At 40.2% G+C, this 23,785-nt stretch overlaps 1 protein-coding gene across 2 annotated transcripts in view; it reads right to left on the reverse strand.

Moving 5' to 3' along the window:
* Positions 1 to 7,311: 7,311 nt before the first annotated feature.
* Positions 7,312 to 23,785, reverse strand: part of ROS1 (ROS proto-oncogene 1, receptor tyrosine kinase) — a 70,405-nt gene continuing 53,931 nt past the window's right edge. Inside the window, exons 43-44 of one of the 2 annotated variants that reach the window (XM_061366189.1) lie at positions 17,342 to 17,505; positions 7,312 to 7,673 (exon numbers count right to left, since the gene is read on the reverse strand). In XM_061366189.1, the coding sequence (XP_061222173.1) occupies positions 7,528 to 7,673; positions 17,342 to 17,505 (310 nt within the window). In that variant the 3' untranslated portion in view covers positions 7,312 to 7,527. Of the gene's footprint in view, positions 7,674 to 17,337; positions 17,506 to 23,785 lie in introns of both variants that reach the window. The other variant, XM_061366190.1, reaches the window with a different exon arrangement.

Genomic DNA, 23,785 nt, shown 5'->3' on the forward strand with positions numbered 1-23,785 from the left:
TCCCTTCTCGCCTTCCCTTTGAAGTCCTATTTAGGTTCATGACAAACTCTAGCAAGGGCTTAAAGGTTGGTCGCTTCCTGGAAGGGAAGAAAATGCTGCTGATGGCTTTGAATGCAATAGGGTACTCTGACTGGCAGTTCTCATGCACCTTTTTCTGGGCAAGGGTTGTAATTAACGTGCCCTTTTGATTACCGAAGGGTGAGCCAGCTCCTCTGAGGGATTGTGGTGTCCTGGCTGGCTTCCCTGGCCTGCCACCCAGAGGAGCAGTTGCGGCAGGGGAAGGAGAGAAACTTAAGTTGTGATTATTTGGAGGAGTGAGGTATTCATTTTGTAGGCTAGGAAAATTTGTACAGAGAAATGCAAGTAGGAGATCAAAATCCTACTTTTTTTGCTTAGCAGCAGAAAAATAAAAAAGGAAAAAAAAAGGAAAATAACAAAAAGAAAAGAAAAAGAAAAAGTAAAAGAATAAAGAAATAAAAAAAGCTTTACTTCAGTCAATCCCCAAGCTTTGGGGCTACAGCTGTGGGAACTCTATTGTTAATTTCGTTCCCAGCATGGTAAGACTGTTCTTTAAACTAACTGCACCAACAAGCAGCTTATGCTAGCAAGGTTCCCCTGTTTGTGTCCATCTTCAATCACACAGAAGAAGTTACCTTTGCAGTGCACCTTCTACTGCCTCCTTAACCAGGCATAATCTGTGAATATCGTGAATCAAAACTCTGCATGCAAATGGAGAGTAATGGAGAGGCCTTGCGGTGCCATGTCCCTGTCCTGCTACCCCTGACACCCCTGCACCAGGTCCTGAGGGACAAGACAAAGACACTCGAAGAGCCTGGGCACAGTGCAGGGATGCAGGGCACAAGGGCACACACCTCTGGGCATCATACTCATGCATAAGCAGCTCCCTTGGCCGTGCTTGGTTGCAGCCCACAGAACCACAGGCTGACCAAGGGACTGGATCATTTCTTTAGGGATGTGCCAGTTGCTGAGTTACATTCATGGTAAGGGCACTGTAAATACTGAACAGGATCTGTCCTCAGCCCTGACTCTGCATCTTACCCCCAGTCTGTTCTCCTGCCTCACCCAGTCGCTTCCTACACTTACTACTCTGGCCCCACATTGCAGCTGGGAGAAGCAAAGAGCAGCATTAGGACGGATACAGTGCTGTTTGTATGAAGTTGAAGCATCAGATTTTTTTATGATAAATGGAATTGGACAAACACAGACGCTCTCCAAAAGACCCAGCCCATTGGCCTCAATCCTGCACCTACCCCTGCAGTAGGAACCAAGCCCTAATCCTCGATCCAATGGAACAACCCTTTTTTGCCACAGGCCAAGTCCTAAAGAGTTGCTACAGCCCCAGTTGCATACAGACTCAAATGATTATTCACTCTTGACAGACCTGCACAGCTCCCTCCTTGTATTTAACTGCAGTCCCAGTGAGCTGGATCAGGAAAGAGACACTTGATAGCTGCTGTTTCCGTGGTTGAAATATTTGTGAAGTTAACGCATAATCTCAAAGCAGAAGCTAATAAATTATAGGGTGCTAATTGGGGCCGGACTGGAGCTGTCAGTCATATTATCCTAAACACACAGAGACCCTCATAACCTAAAAAGGCAAGAAAGTCTCCAGGAACAGCTCCCAGTTGTCACTAGCCATGACCTCCACTTCAGTGAGAGTACAGAGAGTGGAGGCAAAGAGTTTATTCTGATAAGAAAATGCAAATCCTGTGTTTAAGAAGGGGCTTGTATTTGGTCTTCTTTACTCACTTTGGGAGTGTATTTTGCAAGGCACATCATTGTTTTGCTTTGCCACTTCACCTGCCACTCTTGCAGTTTGAAAAAAACATGTAAACCAATCAGAATTTGCAATTTTTATATTTGTATAGTCCTTAGAATAACAGTCGTACCTTTTTAGTCACAATCCAACCTCCACATACAGGCCTGTCTTCTAAAAGCCATCTGATTGCTCACATTTTTTTTTTGCTTCTCATGCCCCAGAAACATATATACTACTTTGAAGTTGCAGGAATCTATGATATGAGCCAAAACACAGCTGTTCAAACATGGTAGCAATAGGGCACTTGCAGCTCTAGACACTTCGTCACCACCTTTCCTTGGTTGCTTCTATCAAGATCAAATATTTTACTCATCAAATAATACAAAAATGAGCCAAAGAATAGAATTAATTTCTATATGGAGACAGGTAGGTATTTCAGAAAGCATTCCCTGGAGAAAATACCTGAAGAAATTAAAGAGCAACCCAAAAGTCAGGAGTAGGAAAGCTTCATTTCAGTGGCAGTATGACTAGTGCATGCAGGCATGACAACTGAGCTACAGTAAGGTCAAACCCTTTCCCTGGTAAGATATCACCCTGCCCTTAGTGACCACATAAACTTACTGCTGCAAGACCACATGATTATGTGCACAAAGACTTTTAAAGAAATTTCTAAATGTGTCATTTTCCCTTCATTTTTATGTCTGTATCGATTATTTAATGCTAACCTTGAATGCTGGCAAGAAGTAGGACCAACAGTTCCTTCCCAGCTTGCTTCTGTGAAGAGAAATGACAGCATCTAACTGGTGATGCTACCACTAAAGCCAAGAGCCAGCTCTGAGTGGGGCAGGCAAGGTGTGTTTGACAACTGACTGTGGCTTATCATGACCAGTAATTTTTGTTTTAGTAGATTTAGGTAGGTAATAAATCTTTGTTCTTTAAGCAACAGACTCAAAAATTATGCAGTGATACCTCTGTTAAGATAACAAAGACTGTGCCAGCAGACAAATGATGAAAGCACAAAGCTGGTCAGGTTCTACTTGGAAAACACAAAGCTGCACTGTGTGAGTAGGTTTCCATCCTTGGGGATATGATGATGTCAGATTGAAGAAATATGAAGATGTGAGAAAAATATTGTCATAAAAGGCTAATTCTGTGATTCCCAAACTTCTGTCTCTCCTGTTGCTCTATAAGGGAAAGCTGTATATATTTGTGACTGGAAATTACTGAGAACTTACACATTGTCAGCCTTCCTGGAAAGGTGTGAAAATTGGATATGTGAAGAGAAATTCACCAGCAGATCAGTCAGAATCATGACATTTTGATGCTACCAAACAATGTTGAAACTCCACTGAGTTTCCTACAGGATGGATTGAGGCTTCATCCAGCAGTTGCTTACTATACTGCTTAGGATAACAAAGGCATTTCAGTGGCCTCATCTCTAAGAAGCACTAAGTGACTTGTGCTGTCAGGAAAGATAGGAGAGGAAAAAAAACAAAGGCAGGAAAAAGAAGATCCAGCTATGTCAACAGCATTGCAAAAGGGATTGGTAGCCAAACATAGAGTGGCTGCTTTACACCTCCATTCTTACCATAAAAGATAGAAGGCAGTGATGAACGACCTCCAAATGAACGTCATTTGAAGAAGTTAACACATTATAAAAAAGGTTATTTTATACAGCAGCATCAGTCATGTCACCGGCAATAATGACAATATTTTGGCATCATCACTTGGCTTTGATGTGCTGTGTTTCTGGTTATTTATTAAAGATAAAACATAATGTCAGTTGGATGTGCCAAGTGTCATTATAAATAGAGCCATGATCACTTGAAAAATCCACCTGGCATGCAAGCTCCTGCAAATCACTCCAGTGTGTTTGTGTAAGGAAAACTTTCAATAATCAATTAAAAATAATGAAGGTGAATTAGAATTTTTCAATCATTAACAGACCTGTCAGGGCTATTTTACAGACATTTTTTTCCATAACAACTATTTTCCAGTCAACTGTAACTGAATTAAGGTCAGCTTGTGTAGAAAGAGGCAAATTTGAGTGTAGAAAAAAGCTTTCTTTCACAGTTATTATTAAATTGCATAGTCCTAAAACTGAGTCACAGAGGATCAGTTTCACCTGGCTATGCTCAGTAAAGCCACACTTGAGGACCCAAACCCTCATAGGCCGCATGCCACAGATGTCAAAGAAAAAGAAGAAAAGACAAAACCTGGAGACATCAGTTAATCCAAATAGATGGCAAAACTTTCTCTGCTGGAAACAGCTGTAGGAAGCAAGAGTGCAATGGCCTTGCTCTAAGGATCTTTGGGCCCTTCCATACAAGTGATGGAGGAACAAATTTTGAGGAACCCTGTGATCTAGATGATGTTACTAGTCTGTTATCTAGGATACCAGGAAAGTTGAGGAACAACAAATTTAGTCTCAGCCCTGGACTCTTGTTTGTGCATCTCTGATAGGCAAGGCTGTGGTGAACTTAAGTTTCTTGTTCCCGCCACTTACTAGTTTTTGCAGATAACAGAGACTAATAGAAAACCGTTGTGTTAGCGGTGTAACTGCACAACCTTTTGCCTTTCATCTTGACACCCTTTGTTTTTCAGTCCCATCATATTTTTCAGTCATATCTTTTTCCTTTCATATCTCAAAAAATACTCTTTTCAGGCTGTATAAGCTTTTCTTCAGAGCTCTTGACAGCCACATTCCCATACCTCATGTCAAACTGCTGAGCACTTCCTCTGTGGTGCATAGGGATGAGCTAGTGATCCCACTGAAGGCTGGCATATCTCTCAACAGCAGCTACATGCATGGACTTTCCATAACTTTATCTTTCACACAGAAAGGACAATACTTTTGTCATAAAGCATTGTTTTTTCCTTTATTGGATCTTGATTATGGTCCCAAATGGAAAGTAAGAGGTACTCAGGTTTTGGACAGATCTGGTCATTAGTGTGTATACCTACTCACAAGTTTTTGCAAGCAACCCTGACAAATAGAAATGCAGTGATAGTCAGGTGTTACCAACTGCTGTACACCAAGGGGACTGAAGACTGCAGATCTAGAATTGATGCCACTGAAAATGCTGCCTTAGTAAATAAGTTACATCTGCCCTGGCTCTTCGCATTTACAAATTTTAATTAATAACCACAGCATTCATATTATTTTGAAGTAAATACCATTCATAGGTAACAGTAAAAGTTTTTCATCCATTCATATAGATGTCAAGTCTGCAGCTGAGAGATTAAATAAGACATCTAAAGCTACATGGTATGCCTGTCCAAGCACAGCTCAGACTTCAGTTGTTGCTATTTGAGAGCCCAGCACTTGTGAATTGGTTGTGTGTGGTATCACATCATGAAGCATGCTCACCATTGGTGCTCAGTGATCTTGCCAAGTGTCTGCACTGGCATCAAGGAACAAGGAAGAGCATGAGACAATAAGCAGCTCTAGCCCGGAGGTTTACCTAGGGCATCCCCTGATCACCAGCTGGGGGCACATGTCCCCTCTTCTTGGGCAGGTTTAGACACTTCTGGATTGAAGTTTACTTTTTTCACAGCAGTACGTCTTGTGCTACCTTTTATACTTGCAATCAAAACAATACTGATAACACACTAACATTTTAGATACTGTTGAAAATGCTTGCACAGCATCAAAGCACTAGAAAAGTCTTTCATTCTTGTTGCCTGTTATGTGTCTCTCTCTTGCTGGCTCCAAAAGCAGCTATGAAAACTGCCATCAGGGGCTGGCTGCTTGAAAGCAAGAGGTGTCCTCCTGGTAGTGAATAACAGTTGATGAGTAAAAAGTGAATCATTAAGAAGAGTTTGAACAAAGAGAGGAAACACCACGTCAGTGAGATAGGGAAGGTGAAATCAGGAAGATGTGCAAATAGAAGTGTGATACAGAAATGTGAGGGATTAAGAAACACCTTGCAGGTGGCATCACGGGTGGATGTAGGTGATGGATGTTTGCACCATCAAATTCAGTTTTACCATAACATAGTGGAATAGTTTCACTGGCATTCTCACTTCTCTAAGGCAGGGAAACAAGCGAGGGAGAATGGAGTAATGCTTAGAGCTGACATTGTGCCAGTGGACATTGGATTTCCTCTTGCATGATTCTTTTCCATCTCAGACATCCCCAAAACTGAATTGATGTGGGTTATCACATCTCAGATGCATTCACAATGTGAAATGCATTGCCTAAACAAAGGTTTTGGCAGGATTGGAAGCTTCTCCTGCTGAAGAAAAAGATAAATGAAGTCCTGCAGTTTTCAAAACCTTTGTTTGTGGCTTGCTGACTGAGCAGTCCTCCTAAGTTAAGTGGAATTACTCACACACATGAAGTCATCCAGGTACAGTGACTAAAAACTGGGATCTTCCTGGTTTCTGGCTACCACATGCTGCTAGCTAGTAATCACTCATATTTAGGTTATTGAAATGAAAGGAATGGCACTATAACCAATCAAGCAGCACTCAAAGAGGAAGGAAACATTATACAGCATTAATTTGTTTGTCACTCATGGTCTGGTGAACATAGCAAAGTACTGCAACTGTTATTAGCAAATCTGTCTTGTACACTAATTTGTAGATGAAGGAAAAATATTTACGCAATTATAGACTGCTTGAATAGGCTTTGTCAAAGACTTTGAAGAATCCTAATTCTAAAGTTCTCAATTTCTATTTTGTTTGAGTAAAATGGTCAAAATGCATATTTCTTGTCCATCTGTGTTGGATCTCCATTTAAGAAACTTTTGAAGCTTGATTTCAGTGGAGTTACATCTAAAATATGTACACATTCTGCCACCACATAGTCCCTCTACAGCTATTTAGTGTCCCCCATTATAAAATATTTGCATAAAATCAGAGCACGTTTCTTGCTTCCTGACAGATGTCAGTGAACAGCTCTGCATAATTTGCAAACTTGTTCATTATGAAATGTTCCCAAAAGCTTATTGCTGTCTTTTGTTTAGTAATTATTTATTTATCATTTTATTGCGTACTTTGACCTGAACTCCAAAGGAAAAGTATCTCACTTTTGAGATCACCAGCCTGATAAAAAAATAAAATAAGCAAGGATGATGAACATTAGAAAGGAAAAGTAATATAAGAAAACAGGACTGTCTAGATTCACAGAACCATCCCAGTGCAGCTTAACATTCAAGATGATCGCAAGCATTTGTTCAGATTAAATAGTGAAATAGAACATTCCCAGCAATGGGCAACCCAGTCATTCTTCATCATCTGCTTACTGATTTGGAGATCATCAAACAAGAATTTATGTTAGATTTTCAATTTATAAGATCTTGTTTGTGCACAATGAAGCTATATTTCAACTGCTTTTTCTTTTCATGACCGAGTTGGTCTCTTCTTTGAAACATCATAGCAGTACTCGCTCTTTGAAACAAGTGTTTGTGTCCGAGGCATATGTGATTGCATAAATTTAATCAACACCTCAACAACACCACTTGCTGTCCGATTACATTTTTCTATTCCCTTAAACTTATCTCCTGTGAAGCACCCAAACGACATGTAGAAAATCAAAAGATATGTAATTGTCTTATTCTGCTATGCATGATTCAGTGCCTTATGATATTATCTAGTAGGTTTAGAGTTTTAGAGAGTTGCTGGGTTTTTAAAGACATCTCTGTAATTATGAAGATGTGCAGAATATTTCCCTTGGCTTATGTCTTCTTTGGTAGAGCTTTTTCTCTTCTTTCCCTCTGTCTTTCAAGCAGACGGAACCAGACTTAACTGAGCTCAGCAGAATTGATGCTTCCTTGATCTCGGTTACCTTCTTTGACAAATACCAAATAATTTAAACCCTCTTGATTCCTTGTTTCCATTAGTGTGGCTGAAAGAATACTGTCCGAATCTGCACATGGAACATCACTGTCTGTATTAGAAAAAGAGAAAAAAAAGAGAGAGAACATCCCAGTGACACACATGTAGTTATTAGAAAGCAAAAAAAAAAAATCAAACAGCTGTTGAAGAAAGTTGGTTTAGGACCGCATAAAGAGTGACCAGTGATTAGAATGTATTTTCTACTATTGCCTGTATGGATTATAGCTTTAAGCAAATCATTTCAGGAAGGGTGGTCACCACTATTCATGCCTCCACGGGCAGCAATATGGTTGTGAATAAATGACTTGCTTCTTTTGGTGGTAAAGACAGCCTGCATAAAACTTGAAGACAAAGTAATTTTAAACTACCTTTGTGTTTACACTGCTAATAATGCTGCTAAATGTTCCTGTAGCATATGCAGTTTTCTACCTACTAAATCATTATATATGTCTCTCTCTAGACTATTTGTAATATTCTGTTTTTTTTCAAGATTTGAACTTGGCAATCCCCTGCATTTTTCCCATTTCTAAAACTATATTTTTTCTCTAATTTGATGCTGTTCACACATAGGGCTGCCAAAAATCTATTGCAGGGATATATTAAAAAAAAATAAAAGTAAAAATTATTAACTAAAGGCTCAAGTTATAATCGTTGCTATTTTTTGCATTTATTTTTGTAACATGTACCTTCTTTTATTACACTCCCTCCTTATTTTACTTCACAACTGGAAAATTAAGCATGTGACATTCAGGATTATCTATTCAAAAGAATTGCAAGCATTGCACTGTTGCACCAGGCAACATACAATTTATTATGTCACTATAATCACATGCCTCCTCAAGTTATAAAGTCAGAAGTCTGTCCTGCATGCTATAGAACATTAGGAAAGATTATAATGAAAACATGAAGGAGAATTTAGATTTTAGCAAGCTGTTAGCAAGATGGGGATTGGGACATGGAGCAAACTGTGGTCACATAACACAGTGACTGACAGCTATGAAAAATCATTTGATACTCACTTTGTCAGTTCAGGACTATTATGGCAATATTTAGTAATTCAATCCTGACTAAGCCTTTACCAACCAGTACAGCTCTTCTTTGTATTTAGTTTTTGTATAATAGTGCTTTTAATGGGAACCCTCAGGGGCAAGTTGCTTTGGAAAAGGCTCACTGGCAAATGCTGAGGGCATGTTTGCAGCCAACTCTTAAGAGAGAAACCTTAAAATAAGGACCCAAGTAAAACTGGGTATTTACAGACCAGACATATGCCGGCTGACCTGCCTAAGTATAGAACACTAGAGGAGCATTCAGATTTGTTTCCTGTATAAGTATCTGGAACTGATGAGGTGATGTTTACACAAATGTGAGTATGAGGTCACTGAGATATTTTTACCAGATATATAGATACATTACTAATTCTTTCCCCAACAGGTCTGAAAAACTACAAAATATATAGAATACTATAAACATTTTCAGCCTACACACCACTGTGTTTCTCATTATAGAGAAGAGCTTAAAAAAAATCAAACCTTGCCTTGGTTTTATTTTGTGAACAAAATAAGCAAGAAAGACTATTTTTGCAGAATATTCTTATCCTATCAAAAGATAGAGAATATAACAGATAAGAATATAACATTGATGAGTTTTCTCCTATGACACAATGTAGGTGAAATTTGCTACTTTCACAATAAGATTTTTGACTACCAGTGCCCTTCACTGTTATGTCTTCTCTTAGCGCAGTGTTCGGCACCTATGAAAGCTTAGCGTCATTTTGCTGTACAAGCCAAAAAAATTCTACGCACAGATGTCAAGTTATGTAGTACAATTCTTGCCTCTCATGTAAGTTAGCGAAACAAGCAAATGATTTTTGCTCACTTAGTTATATAACCGATGGAGACGGAAGATACTGAAAATGAGCAACTGATGAAAAAAATCATTACACTTTGTGGAAACATTACCAACGCCTTGGGAACTATAGGCCATTGCACAGTATTGTGAATAATCTCTGGATGTACCTTTCAAAAACTGTTAAGAATTTGAAGGCAGATAGATGTGGAGACAGGTCAGTATATTCATAAGATATCATTCTTTTTTCTTCAGTTTTAACATTGCTAAAATTAGTTGATTGATGTATAGTCATGCTGTGTTATACGTGAGTAAATGCAGGATAAACCATGTGATGTGATCCCCTCAGGTTTCACAAGCGAAGCCTGGCTGAGCCAGCAAAACACCCCAAGAGGAGACGTCTAAGGAACACCTTAATGGAATCTGAAGTCGTGCTGGAGAGTCAACTCCAAGCGCCTAAATCCTGAGCGGTTGTCTACACTCTGGGCTGCTGCATAGTGTAGAGTTACCTACCTTCTTTTTAAACAATGTACCTCAGGACATGAAGCAAGCTAGCTTTGGCTGTCCAAAGCTTTGTACAGGCTAAGTATTCTGCTGAGAAGCAGGTTCCCGCTGAGCTTTGTGCTCTCTCAAGTAGACTGTTTCTAACAACTAAAATGGCATGTTCAAAGCTCAGCACTGTACATGCATAGATACCTGTGTCAGGTCCTAAATGCACGTAGCTTTGACCTTGCTGGACAATTTTCCTAGTAGTGGTGCACTTAAAACACAACCTCAGAGCCAAACTGCAGGTAAATGAATTATGACATATCTCTCCATGGATAGGCAGAATCTTACTCCTGAGAGTCCCGCACTAATTGACACAAGAAACTACTATTACCTGACTCATATTAATGAGGGATGGAGTTTGCTTGCTTAGTCTCCTCTGAGGAGACTGGTCTTAACCTGATAAAATCTGTGCTTCCCCCTTCCCTGTCTCAGCATCTCGGTCAGCTGTTTCCTGCCACGGGGCAGCCGTGGTGCTGAGCTGTGCCATGTATTCTGCCTCCTTTCCTTGCCTGCTCAATAGACGGTGTGGGCTCACAACATGTTCTGAAGTCCTGCATGGGAAGGTGTAAATTTTTGTGATGTCTTGATAAGCAGATGGTTTTTTTGGTGTTTAAGTTCAGAAGGTGACGACATATAAGACGAAAAAATATGTCAGCAGAAAAGCTGATTGGTAGAGACTGAACTAACTGATCTAGAGATGCTGATCTTCTATTACAGCTATTTCAGGGCTAGATCCTCAGCTAGCACAAATTAACAAAGCTCCATAGAAACCAGTGGGATGCTAGTGATTTACACCAGCCAGCCTGAGACATTACTAATTCTAGGTAACATAATCCTATACGATGGTCAGCACATTCAATATTGTAAAGTATTTAGAAGTGCAGCCACATTTGCTTTTTCCCATTAATATCCTCTTGTTTTTCTCATACGCTGTGTGCCCTTTGTCTCTGTCACACAACGTACATGGTAATAAACAAGAGACTGGCCAACTTACTGGCATGGCTGAAAGATGTACCCCCCAGTGAACACATTCAAAAGAAATGCTTGATGACATGTTTTTGTTAAGGGTGAGAAAAGTGGCTATTGAACCCTGACTTCTCCACCTCAGCTATCTTGATTAGCTCAAGGAGAGAGTTCCTGTGTAGGGAGTATTTTCTTGATACCTGCTGGCCACCTGGAGCTGGAGGTGCTATGTTTCAGTTTCTGCACATTGCCAGTAAGAATATAAATAGAACGAATATATATCCGTTTTAATACTCCACTCTGTATTATATATCAGTGGAGATACATCTGTGTTTCCTGTTTAATGAAGCATATGATCTTGCATGGTTTGAGGGTGACTCACTGAGCTTTGCTATTCCGTTAGATACTAAAGGTGCTAAAAGTGAGAATTGTGTTCATCCAGCTTTTCCACTGCACTAAACTGCTCGAAGCATTGACTGTCTTTTTATTTTAACAAATTTTTCAAAGATCTGTGGACTGAAACCTCTGCATGCAAGAAGCTGTTTTGGGAAATACAGATATAAATCTGTTTATTATCTTGTTTCTTCTTGTTTATAATATCAGAGCCCAAAGAAGGCCAGTTCCACATTTGCTGCAATATAATTTGCTGCAAGCACCCCCCTTATCCAGTTCACAAAGCAAGATTCATTTTGCTAAGTTTTAATCACCCAGATCTTACATGTCCAGTTTAAGCCCCTTGCCTAGGCTTCCTTTACAATCAATGGAGAGAGAAAGCAGGAAGAGTAGCTTTGTGAAGATGCTCATTCCACACACTTTACACAAGAGCATCCCTTGAACTACAGCTACAGCTTTCTGGTGATGTCAAACAGCCTAGACAGCCTGTGTAAACTCAATACTGAAGTTTTAGTTGCTTATATATACATACCCATGCCACACAAATGTCAGCTCTTATAACGTCATATCATCTGAATTTTTTTCCTTCAGTCCAGTATTAGCAAGTATTAGCATGACTTTCCTTGCAGTATCACATGGTTCATGTGTGCTTTCTGGAACCAAGCAGCATTTGTGTAGGGGACAAATAAGAAATGACCACAGCACAAAGTTCCCCTTATCCTGCAGTGTTGTAACCACTCACTCTTTTGGAAGAAGCCTTTTCTCTGACCTCTGCTGGCTTTGGGTCAGGCACTCACTAAGCTAAGTGGGGAAGAGGATTACTGAATTTCAGCAAAATACAAAGGAGACTAGATAGAAGGTTTAAAAAATGTCTGTTATCAACACATCTACTTTAGAAGAGCTTCATTTGTCCAAGTGACTGCTTTAGGTTCAGAGAGGTGTGCAAAATAGTTTTTCAATGTAGCTGGTTTTAGGAAAATAAACTGATGATTCTCACACAGGAACACCAAACCAGTACTACTTAGCCAGCAGAGCACAGACATATAATTAATGGTGAAATCACTGATGTCAGATTTTAATATTAAATCCCCTCAATGCAAAGTTTTGCACAGAGACTTAAACAAGCAACATTTTTAGCAAGTACCTTAATTGTCAAAACAAGTAAATGTACCGAGTGACTGGCTTTGGAAAGAAAAGGGGGGGGGGGAAGAAACATTACAAAATTCTGTTTCAACTTCTCACATTTTTCAGCCAACTTCTCCATCTTAGGGATTTTAAAATTATGGTTTCGAGGCCAAATATGTTTCCTTCTACTCTTTAGACTTTTACCCTGCGTTTCCTCCAACTGCCCTGCATCTCCTCTCACCAGAGGAGCCACTTCTAACAGTAAAAGCTTGGTGCTCTGACATAGCTGCTGAGCAATTAGATGTTTTTTCCTTATAGGTCCAGAAGGGACTGTGGGGAGCAGCCCTGATAAGAATAGTCCTCCTGGGTCATAGAGACAAGGAGCTGCTCCAGCTGTTCAATGCCCAGTTGTCTGATGTCGGCAAAGACGTTTGCCAAAACAAACAGGTGCTTCCATCTGTAAAGGGGCACACTTAGGACCTGAAAAAATATAGCGCTGTGTTGTATGTGCAAATGTAAAAAGTTATGTCTGAAAATAGATGGTTATTTTTACAGCAATGCGGGGCAATCCTGTTAGCATGCTGATTCATGACATTTCATTTGCACTTCTTGAAACTGGGAAAAACAGCCTGTCTTTCAGAACCAAAAGGGGACTCTGGTGATGGGGCTTCTGCTCAACCAATTCCCATTGGTTTCAAAACCCACTGGTGTCTCAGTCCTCCAGATGGATAGTGCTTCACTTATACAAAAAAAATTTTGTTAATTCTACTTAATGCCCACAATCAGTGTCCTGGGAAAGACTCTTAATAGCAAGAAGGAAAAACTCTTACCTGGTAGATCTGGTCCTGGTCCTGAGTTTGCTTCCCTCCCTTCTGAAGCAGCAGTGCCAGAAGCTGATGGTATTGCTCAGGCACATTTATTGCCACTTGATGCCTCCTTTAGAAGAGTAACTTTTGCAATAACAAATCTGTTGTGCCTTTTGCCATACCCACACTACCCTGTTAGAGTGCTCTCCAGACCACTAACATACTTACTGTCTGTATTAGTTCACCCACACTAACAATCTGTATGGCATACTGAACCTTCATAAATGTTACTGAGAAAATCTAAGGTTTTCCAGCTCTCCCACCTATGAAATAGCACTGACAGCATGCACAGACCAGCTAAAAGTGTAGCTACCTACAAGAAGGTAAGGCTCAACAAAATTTGGAAGATGTATGAATCCATGTAGGGCTAAGTATCATAGTTATTTTAAGGCTTGTCGTTTCACTTTGTGTGACATTTGGCTCTTACTTTTGGAACCAAGTCTCCTGGTAAGAGCAAGCATTTCTTGGCAGGAGGCTCACGACAGGAGTTTCATTACACACAAAGGCCAATGACCGCATAACCGTTTTGGAAAATGTTGTCCAGGAAAATCCATCATGGAACAGTCTTTTGGATCACTTGCTTTGGCTGTCATCCTTCTACTACTACTACAAACCCAACACGTACTTCACTTAGTCCCACCTAAAAACAAATTCAAATTTATAAACTCACTAATTAGTAAGTAGCTGGAGAGCTACGGAAAACTGACATGCATGCGTCCCTGGTCAGATAATCCAGCAACATTAAGACATCACCAGAACTCTAGCCCTTCAGTCAAATACCCAGCATGACATTTTAACAGGCTTAGAAAGACTGTAGTTGGGGAAAGAGGGAGGTAACCTACAGGCAAACTATGAATACATGGGGAAAAAATCATGTGCACTATAGAGACATGTAAAGAGCTTATCAAGTGTTTAGCCTTTTAAAACACATTTAAATGAAAAGATTGTAAGTAGGTGAATAAAATGTAAGCTATACTGTTGTCTGATGGGCATTCCCTGTGTGAAAATCACCAAAGCAGCCTGAAGGGAAGTTAAGGAGGAGTTTCATGAACTGAAGCATGAAAACACTGAATGGAGGCGTGGAAATAGTTGCTTTGTCTTCCCATCCCAGTGAAGATCCAGTAGTGGATCTGTGGCAACAACAGCTGGGAAAAGCCTATGAAAAGGGAGTAACAGGGGGAAGGCACTAGAAGAAACAGGGCAGCTGGTGGGGAAAAGGGTAAGGCTCAAGGACAGAGTGTGTCAAGCAAAACAGGCTGGGTCTGACAGCTACTGCCAAAGCTCTGCCTGCATTGAATCGCCCTGCTTACCACAGTGGGCAACATTTTACCTACTACGTTATTATAAACAGGCTTAACAGAATCTGATTTTAAAAGTGAGCACTGGCAACAGATTCCCTGAATAAAACATACATTATGAGTACCAGTATTATTAAGACCGCCTTAAAAGCCCATTATATAACCACATTTTCTGTAGTAAACTGTTTTTCCAAATATTAACCATTCAAACTGAAACTTCTCGTGGAAGAGTCAATCCAAATTTTCCTTTTCAATAACTTGGCCATTTCTAAGAACACTACTTTTGTCTCTGGTAAAAAAAAAATAAGCAATGGCTTTTTTGTGTAACCTCTGCCTTGTGGCAGAACCTCAAATTTTGGCAAAATAATGTTTTTTATGTTAAGAATATGTATTTGTCATATCAACTAAATCAGTAATGGTTTGCCTGCATTAAGGAAATTAACAGCAGGGGAAAGATCACGCTTGGCTGGTCCATGCTAAGCAGATACTTGCACTGGAGCTGAAAGTTCTTGTAAGTTATGTCGGTGCCAAGCCTGCCCCACTAAAATGATGACAACCTATATTCGAGCCTCTTTCCCCAACTGCAAGCAGCAGGACAGGCTCATATTTTAGCTTCGTTCCTGCAAAACAATTTAACAGATACTGATGTAATTGTTTTGTGATAAGAAAGAAGAGTTTCTTAACTCCCTCAGTTTTTGTGCCTCTGTTGCCTGTGGAGTTAGGGAACACAGATAAAAGACATCTAAGTTAGGAAACCACACTAGCTTGGGAGTACATCAAAATAGCCAAATCAGTACATCCCTGTGTCCAGTGGATATTGTGTTCCTGTGGCCATCTGAAAATTAAACATCAGAGTTCTGACTCTGCAGATGTCTGTTTCTGCTCCTGACTACAGAGATATCTAGAACAGTATCTTAGACGAGACGTCAAGCTTCTAGACAGCTGCTTTTAGGTGAGATAAAGTCCATCCAAAAGGTAAGACCTATTAGCTCAGGCACAGTGACTAACTAATTGGCCGTATTCCTTTCCTGAGATAATTGCAGGCTTAGATTTGTGCCAGATTAAGTATCTCTGCACTCTTGAGTGAACTACACTCTTGAGAGCGAAGATGCACTCGGAGAAACCAGGAAATTACAGTACATGCAAATACCCAAAGCTTTTCATTATAGAATAAGGGTGCAAAATCTGCTCTTAAAAAAATTAAAAAGAAATGATATTTTATCAGTGCTGGCTTACTTTGGTCCTACCATGTCTGTATGAAGTCCTTAGTCTTGTAATGACATAAAAACATGTCATGCATAGACTGGACCTGACATAGAGAGAAATCACAATGGTGATGAACAGACACTTGTAAAGCTATATGATAAAGATTTGTGAAGCACATTATAAACATTACCAAAATAGCAAATATTCAATGCCAGTGAATTGAATATATATAGAATCCTGTAGAAATATTACTATACAGTTGTGGAACTGAGTACTGCATCATTCCTGTAATGGATTGGGAAACTTTTAGGAAATCATAAAGTATTGGTGTACCAAATCTGTTTATGAAGCTGGGTGAGCTCCTAGTTCAATGACATTTTGTAAAGAAAACAAATAAACAAGCAAACAAATAAAAACCCCACACAACCAAACCAAAATAAAGCCCTTAAACATTTTAAAACAATTAGGGTTTGGGTATTTTGGAATGAAAATTCTTTTAACAAGAAATATTTTTTATTTGAAAACCATAGAATTCAAACGGATTAAATTAAAAAAAAAACAAAAAAAAAACAACCACACCATGTGAACTAAAAGGGAAGTATTTCAACTGATAAAAACTTCCTTTTTGCAGATTTTCAGACTACATTTTTTACTAAGGCTTCACTTGTGCTCAAGATTTAGCCAGTCAGGAATTACTGCAATATGTGAAAAGTTCTTGTTCTGGCCCAGTCAGGATGCTTATTTCCATGTTTAGATAATTTAAATCACAGCTGCACAGACAACTTCAAATTTAGCATCACCTTTTTTTTTTAATTTCTGTCTTCACAATCTTAACATTTTCATATAATTGGGATTTGTTGTGCCTCATGTCTTAAGTTTATCTTCCCTAACATCACCTAATTTCATTCATTCACAGTGTGCAGAGCACAGGCACGATGTGTCTCCAGGCTAGAGCTATCATAGTTCAGGCTAGAATAAAGGATGCCTTGCTTAGGTACCTAATTTATGCCTCACTATCAGGCAACTACCAATTCAGTATTCCTACAGAAAACACCTAACTGCCATGTTTAGATGATGGAGAGGAAGTAGATGCCTCTGAAATTGAAACAGATTTTCAACCAGAAGCCTTCTAAAGCTCTTCTGGCTGTACAAGAAACTTAAGCGTTTACTTTAGCAGAACAGGGTCATGAAGTATCAAAAATTTAAATGCAAGCTGAATGTCTCTGTGAGGCAGGCTAGTTGCAACCTCACAGGGGTCTTTTTGCTTGGTAATCTTATATAAGTTTTACCTAATGCATCATACTTAACAGCACCTGATGAATCTTTACAAGTTTGTTAGCAGATAAATCTTTGCTGTTCCCATTTCATAGGTAGAGCACTTGGGGCAGTGACAAATGCAATGAAAAGAACTGCTGAATCCCACTTTGTTCATGAGGAAAAGGTTATGGTGACAGCAAGTGCTGACCCACACTCACCTTCAAAAGCTTGGTTAATGACTCCAGTTGCTGCCTCTTTGTCTTCTAGGTAGTGGATGAAGGACAGTGGAGAGTGTCTTACCTCTTGCAGTTTGTCTTGAATATAAGAGAAAGTAGGTCTGTTGTGAGGTTCTTGGGCCCAGCATCTTGTCATTAAGTCACATCTGGAAGAAAAAAATTGTTAAAAAAGGCAAACATTAAAGGTAATAGAATCATTCACTGCAACACTCCCCATTAAATCATCTGAGAAGCAAGTCTGGCCTAGATTTTCAACTTCTGAAAATTTTATATGTTGTACAAACATTATCATCAGCTGTTGAAGGAAAAGCCAGTTAAAGATCATTTGTTAGGAATACTCCCCATGAATGCTTCTAATTTTCCAAAGAGATATTTTGAGATTGGAAGCAGCTATAACATATTTAAAAAAAAAAAAAGAACAAAAGAAAAGAAAACTCGCTAATATCTGCACCAAGGAAGTCACCAATGGCTTCTAAGAAAGCAGACAAGGAGCTGATTCTCTCACAGGAAAAAGAAAAGCTATCTAAAATCAGAAATGAACCTGAAGCTACCAGTTTATTTAATCCTTTTCAACTCACGCCACCTCAAATTTCTGATATGTTCAAGGCGAACCCTCCAGCACAGAAAGGGTTAATTTAGACTTCTGTCTCCAGACCAAAACAAATAGGAGCAAGTTTTCTCATCAAAGGCAAAAATGATATGATTTTCCTCCGGGTTCAGGGATCTTGGCCCACCTCGTACATTGTCTGTACTATTCAGTGGAAAACTGCCCCTCCTGTTTGTGTAAAGGATAGGGCTAATTTATTATTGCTTTCTCAGGGTGAGTCCAGGCTACACAAAACCAAATCCTACAAAAGTCAGGGGAGCCAGGCTGAAAACCAAAACACAGTCAGCATCTGGACATGCTAATTGTTGTGAGTAGAGGGAGGTCTTAGAATCGCAAAGCCAGAGAGCAGTGTTTAGCAGCCAGTGAAAGGCGGGTTCAGGAAGCTGCTACTGGAATGTGGAGTATTCACCTCTAAGCCCTAAGTTCAAATCCTCCCCTGACAAACAGCCTCCCAGACCTGCTGCTATGTGATACCAGGCGTTATGTGAAATGAATTGGCTTGCTCAGATCCTTGCTTTTCCATCTTAAAAAGGAGACTACCGTCCTTCAGCACAATTGGGTATTTTACAAAAGACTTCATGACAGGTGGGAAAAATCTCTTGACTTCTGATTTTTTTCAGTGATATTTTTCACTAAAATATTGGTGTTGGGTGAGAAATGTGAGTAGAAAAATTGTTTCAGGACCACTTTTCATTGACCTGTACTGTGGTTGTAGAGCTGGACAAAGTGATTCTGTTTTTTGAGAGGATCCAGTGAAATCTTGAAAATCCATGTTAAGAATCTAAAAAGCAGTAGTGACTTACAAAAGCTCTGAATCACTTCATTAGCTTACTTTCAGGCACACTGGTTATTGAAAACACTGAAAATATAGATGGAAAAGTACTGAATAGGACTCAAAATTAGGTGAAATAACTCTGGCTTTTCTTCTACTGCCAGTAAAGGGTCTGGATCACACTGAATTTGAAAGCCAGCCTTGGATGCTGGAAACCAAACAATCTGCTTTCTGGTCATCCTGGTTAGTAGGATATCCAAGTGAAAACAGAAGTTCCGGTGCTCTGCTCCAGCTTAGCAATTGGGCTCTCATGAGAAGAGCCTTGTGCCAGGTGTAGCAATGAAGTAAAAGACCTGGCTGAATCCACTGCTCCTCTAACAGAAAGTAAGAAATAGCTACAGACCAGCAGAGGGAGAAAGAAACAGGAAATAATACATAAGTAATAGACATATGGAATGGTTTGGATTGGAAGGGACCTTAAAGACTTGCCATGGGCAGGGACACGTTCCACTAGACCAGGTTGCTCAAAGCCCCATCCAGCCTGGGCTTGAACACTGCCAGGGATGGGGCAGGCACAGCTTCTCTGGGCAACCTGTGCCAGTGCCTCACCAGCCTCATCATAAAAAGAATTCTTCCTTATATAAAACCTAAATCTACATTCTTTTCATTTAGGAAACATAAACATGACAAACGTGGATTCTGAACATTTTTGTATTCCTAAAACCAATCTCTGTCTTTCTTAAATAGCTATTATTTTACTGGACAATCTGCTTTATAAAACCATTCAGCTCATTGTCCCCACACAATAACAAAAGCCATTTGTTATTGAGTGGGTATATTCACTGCTGCCAAGACATTCAGAACTGGAATTTTCTCATTTTAATGACAAACCGCATTCTTAGTTCCTAAATCAAATTACTTGCCTGGTGGCTTAACATATTAATACCAGATAGAACTGATATTGTCCACAAAGTATTTCATTCAGATTGGATTTAGGTTTCTAATGGCAAAAACATTCATGCTGTCTCATAATATCTCTGCAAATTTTGCATGGACAGCTATTTGTGGCATGATAGTTAGCTTTCAAGGCATGTCGTGACATCCAAGGTTTTAAGTCAATGGCACGAACTTTCACTAGCTCAGAAATGCATCATCATGAGTCCAGTCAGAGGGTGAAAGCCAGGTTAACATCCTGAGATGTACACGAATGACAGCTTGAGCACATTCCTATATTTTGGGGGGAGCCAAACATGGGCTAGTAAGTAGTACGTTGCTCTAGTATGAGGAATAGACACAGAGGATTCCCCTACTTCATGGAGAAAACCCTCCCAGGAAGGAATGAAAAATAACAGATCCAAACATAACAGCAGTTAAAGGTTTATGTTAGGTTTAAGAAATAGCCTGTACACTTAGATGTACCCCTACACAGCTACACTTCACAACTGTATTTTATCTGGATGGGACAACTGGTAACCACATGTCCAGTAGTGTTTCATAGAGTTAACAATACCTGAAATGAGCTTTAATGCACAAAAGCCACAGGACATTACCGATTTTCTCTCACATGAAATGAAAAATAAAATGTGGGTATTTTCCTATAAAAGGAGGAAATTTGTTGGGATGAAGAGCCCATGCTTTCATCTGATGCTTTCTGAACTTCCCTCTTCCATCCTTCTGAACTTCTCCAGATCCCTCTAGGAGGGTACTCCGGGAACCAAAGAGCAGAAGCTCTTAGTTGGCAACCTAAAGTTTCTTTATCAAACTCAGTTATGTAACTTCGCACGGGAGTGAGGATTTGGTGAGACTGCAGTTTTGAGTCAGCAAGCGGCACACAAGCAAGCGGCTTGTACAAATTCTCCTGACTGTAATCCACAGACTTCCAGGACCTCTGTTAAATTAACTCAGTTCAGCCCAAATTTTGGCATGCTCTTGCATGCAAACCACACACCCGGGTATCTGCGCTAGATGTGGATCTCTGACTGTAAAAGTAGTGCCATGAATATCTAATTCATGTTTCAATTAATGTGTCTCATTTATAGATCCCCAAGCCCCTTTTCCAATTTATTAACATGCTTCACCTATTCACGCTTCTTTGGAGGAAAGCAGACGAGCAGTCGCTGGAGTAACATCGTGTGGAAGTGGGGGGGAAATTCTCCACCCCTGTTGGAAAAAAAAACCAAACCCAAAACAAAACAATCCCACTTCCTTAGTGCTTTTACACCCCAAGGTTTCTGTGTCAGCCCTACTTGCCCTTGCAGTGTAAGCCCACAACAGATTCCTAAACACTTCTCTTATGAAGTAGTTTGGCCTTTGAACTCTCTTCCTATCAGTGATGGTTTGTTTTGTCAAATGACAATGAGCAAGCCAAAGTGCTGAGGAGACAATTACTGATTGCTGATGTCCTGATACAGGTTCAAAACCACCAGGAGGGAAACAGGAATGTCAAGAATCCCAGCATGCCATTAATGACCTAGCAAAGTAGCAAAAAGCTATTTAGGCTACTGACAGAAGCTGTATGCAGGTGCTGAGTGTTCACCAAATGAGATAAAAGGTGATACAAGAGTCTAAGAGCTCATTCAGCCCTTTGGCTTTCAAAAACTAAGTTACTGCTATTAGGCCCTTATCCTACAAGTTACAACAGGCAGACCACTGGTTAAGCCCTATCTGCTATATACTAAATTTAAAATCTGGGACCTTAAAAATTATGTCAATCAGTTTTCTTAATGCTTAACAAAATCTGGTCACTTGTTTCATACGTAAATCACAAGACTTAGTGTTATCTTGAATATCAAACTAGTACATGGATATACATTACCTCCTATGCTTTTTTATTCACAGGACAGCTGTCAACAATGTTTTGAGGACAACTTTTTCAGCAGAAAATATTGAGCTGGAATTGTTTTGGGCTCTTGTTTGTTCTGTGACTTCTAGTTTTCACTCTGTTCTTAAAAAAAATCTTAATCTCTTCAGTTTTTCAGTTCCTCCAAGTGCTAAAGCTTACGCGGGTTTTTTTTGTTTACTGCTGTTATGGTGTTTCAGCTATACCTACATAATGATAAATAATCACTCTCTCTGGAAGTCAGAGCATGATAATTGATCTGAAACCTAACACAGATTTCTGGGCTTGCCAATCACAGACTAATTCTCAAGCCACTTTCTCAGCACCAGGGGTAAGAATTGTGCACTTTAAGTAGCCTTTCCTATTTGTAGGGCCAACTTCCAGGTGTGTTGCTGTGACTGCTTATGCAGAGTGGGTGATACAGGAACTGAGACATGAAAATACTGAGTGATTGTTGGGCTGAGATTCAACTTCCTCCTTTATAGAATAGTTAGGTTTGGAAAGGACCTTAAGATCATCTAGTTCCAGCCCCCCTGCCATGGACAGCAGCACCTCACACTAAACCACCTCACCCAAGGCTCTGTCCAACCTGGCCTTGAACGCCACCAGGGATGGAGCATTCACAGCTTCCCTGGGCAACCCGTTCCAGTGCCTCACCACCCTTACAGTAAAGAACTTCTTCCTTATATCCAATCTAAACTTCACCTGTTTAGGTTTGAACCCGTTACCCTTTGTCCTATCACTACAGTCCCTAATGAAGAGTCCATCCCCAGCATCCCTATAGGCCCACTTCAGATACTGGAAGGCTGCTATGAGGTCTCCACGCAGTCTTCTCTTCTCCAGGCTGAACAGCCCCAACTTTTTCAGCCTATCTTCATATGGGAGGTGCTCCAGCCCCCTGATGATCCTCGTGGCCCTCCTCTGGACTTGTTCCAACAGTTCCATGTCCTTTTTTTGTTGAGGACACCAGATCTGCACACAATACTCCAAGTGAGGTCTCACGAGAGCAGAGTAGAGGGGCTGGATCACCTCCTTTGACCTGCTGGTCATACTCCTTTTGATGCAGCCCAGGATACGGTTGGCTTTCTGGGCTAAGAGCGCACACTGAAGCCAGCTCATGTTCATTTTCTCATTGACCAAAACCCTCAAGTCCTTCTCCGCAGGGCTGCTCTGAATCTCTTCTCTGCCCAGCCTGTAGCTGTGCCTGGGATAGCTCCAAACCAGGTGTAAGACCTTGCACTTGTCATGGTTATTCATGAGGTTGGCATCAGCCCACCTCACAAGCGTGTTGAGGTCCCTCTGGATGGCATTCCTTCCCTCCAGCGTATCAACCGAACCACACAGCTTGGTGTCATTGGTAGACTTGCTGAGGGTGCACTGAATCCCACTGTCCATGTCACCAGCAAAGATGTTGAACAAGACCGGTCCCAACAGCGATCCCTGAAGGACACCACTTGTTACTGGTCTCCAGCTGGACACTGAACCGTTGACCACAACTCTTTGTGTGCGGCCATCCAGCCAGTTCTTTATCCACCGAGTGGTCCATGTGTAAAACTGATGTTTCTCCAATTTAAAGACAAGGATGTCATGTGGGAACACCTCTCCTTGTATGGGATTGATCCACTATATGTATTAATTTTACTTTTTCATTGCAAGAATTTTGCAGTTAAACCTGGATTTTGTGCTCAAGAGACAAATGGAAATTGAAAGCTTTATTTATCTAGCTCAGCTAAAGACTATCCAGAAGTGCAGACTTCTCTTTTGCTGTACTGCTTCAGCCTTTCTTACTGGCTTTTGTAAGCGTTATATCTGCAAAGAGGGCACAATTTATTTTCCACAAATGCTCTAATATTAGCCAAATTCCTGCAGCTGCCATTGAGAAAGACAGTTATATCTGCTATCACATGTACGTGGTGTGCAGGAGCTGGTAATTTCTTTCTTAAAGGGATCTTAACTTTAAGCCAGACAGGCACTCTCAGTCTGTTATCACATTATTACCAGGTTCATGCCCAAGACTGACTTTATAATGTCTCTGAAATCCCATTTAAAAGACCAATATCCACCATTCAGCTTGAACACTTAAGTTCTTACTCACAAGCTCCACTACTGAATGAATTAGTAGCAGGTTGGCAGCTACAAGTGCTACCTCTTTTATCTGAAAAAACAAATGGAGGATGTTGAACCCTGCTTGGGTATAAGTAACATTCA

The sequence above is a fragment of the Neopsephotus bourkii genome, unplaced genomic scaffold (assembly GCF_033783945.1).
Source record: "Neopsephotus bourkii isolate Nb327-2 ecotype Australia unplaced genomic scaffold, CSIRO-AGI_Nbou_v1 NB_1314, whole genome shotgun sequence".
Taxonomy (NCBI): Eukaryota; Metazoa; Chordata; class Aves; order Psittaciformes; family Psittacidae; genus Neopsephotus; species Neopsephotus bourkii.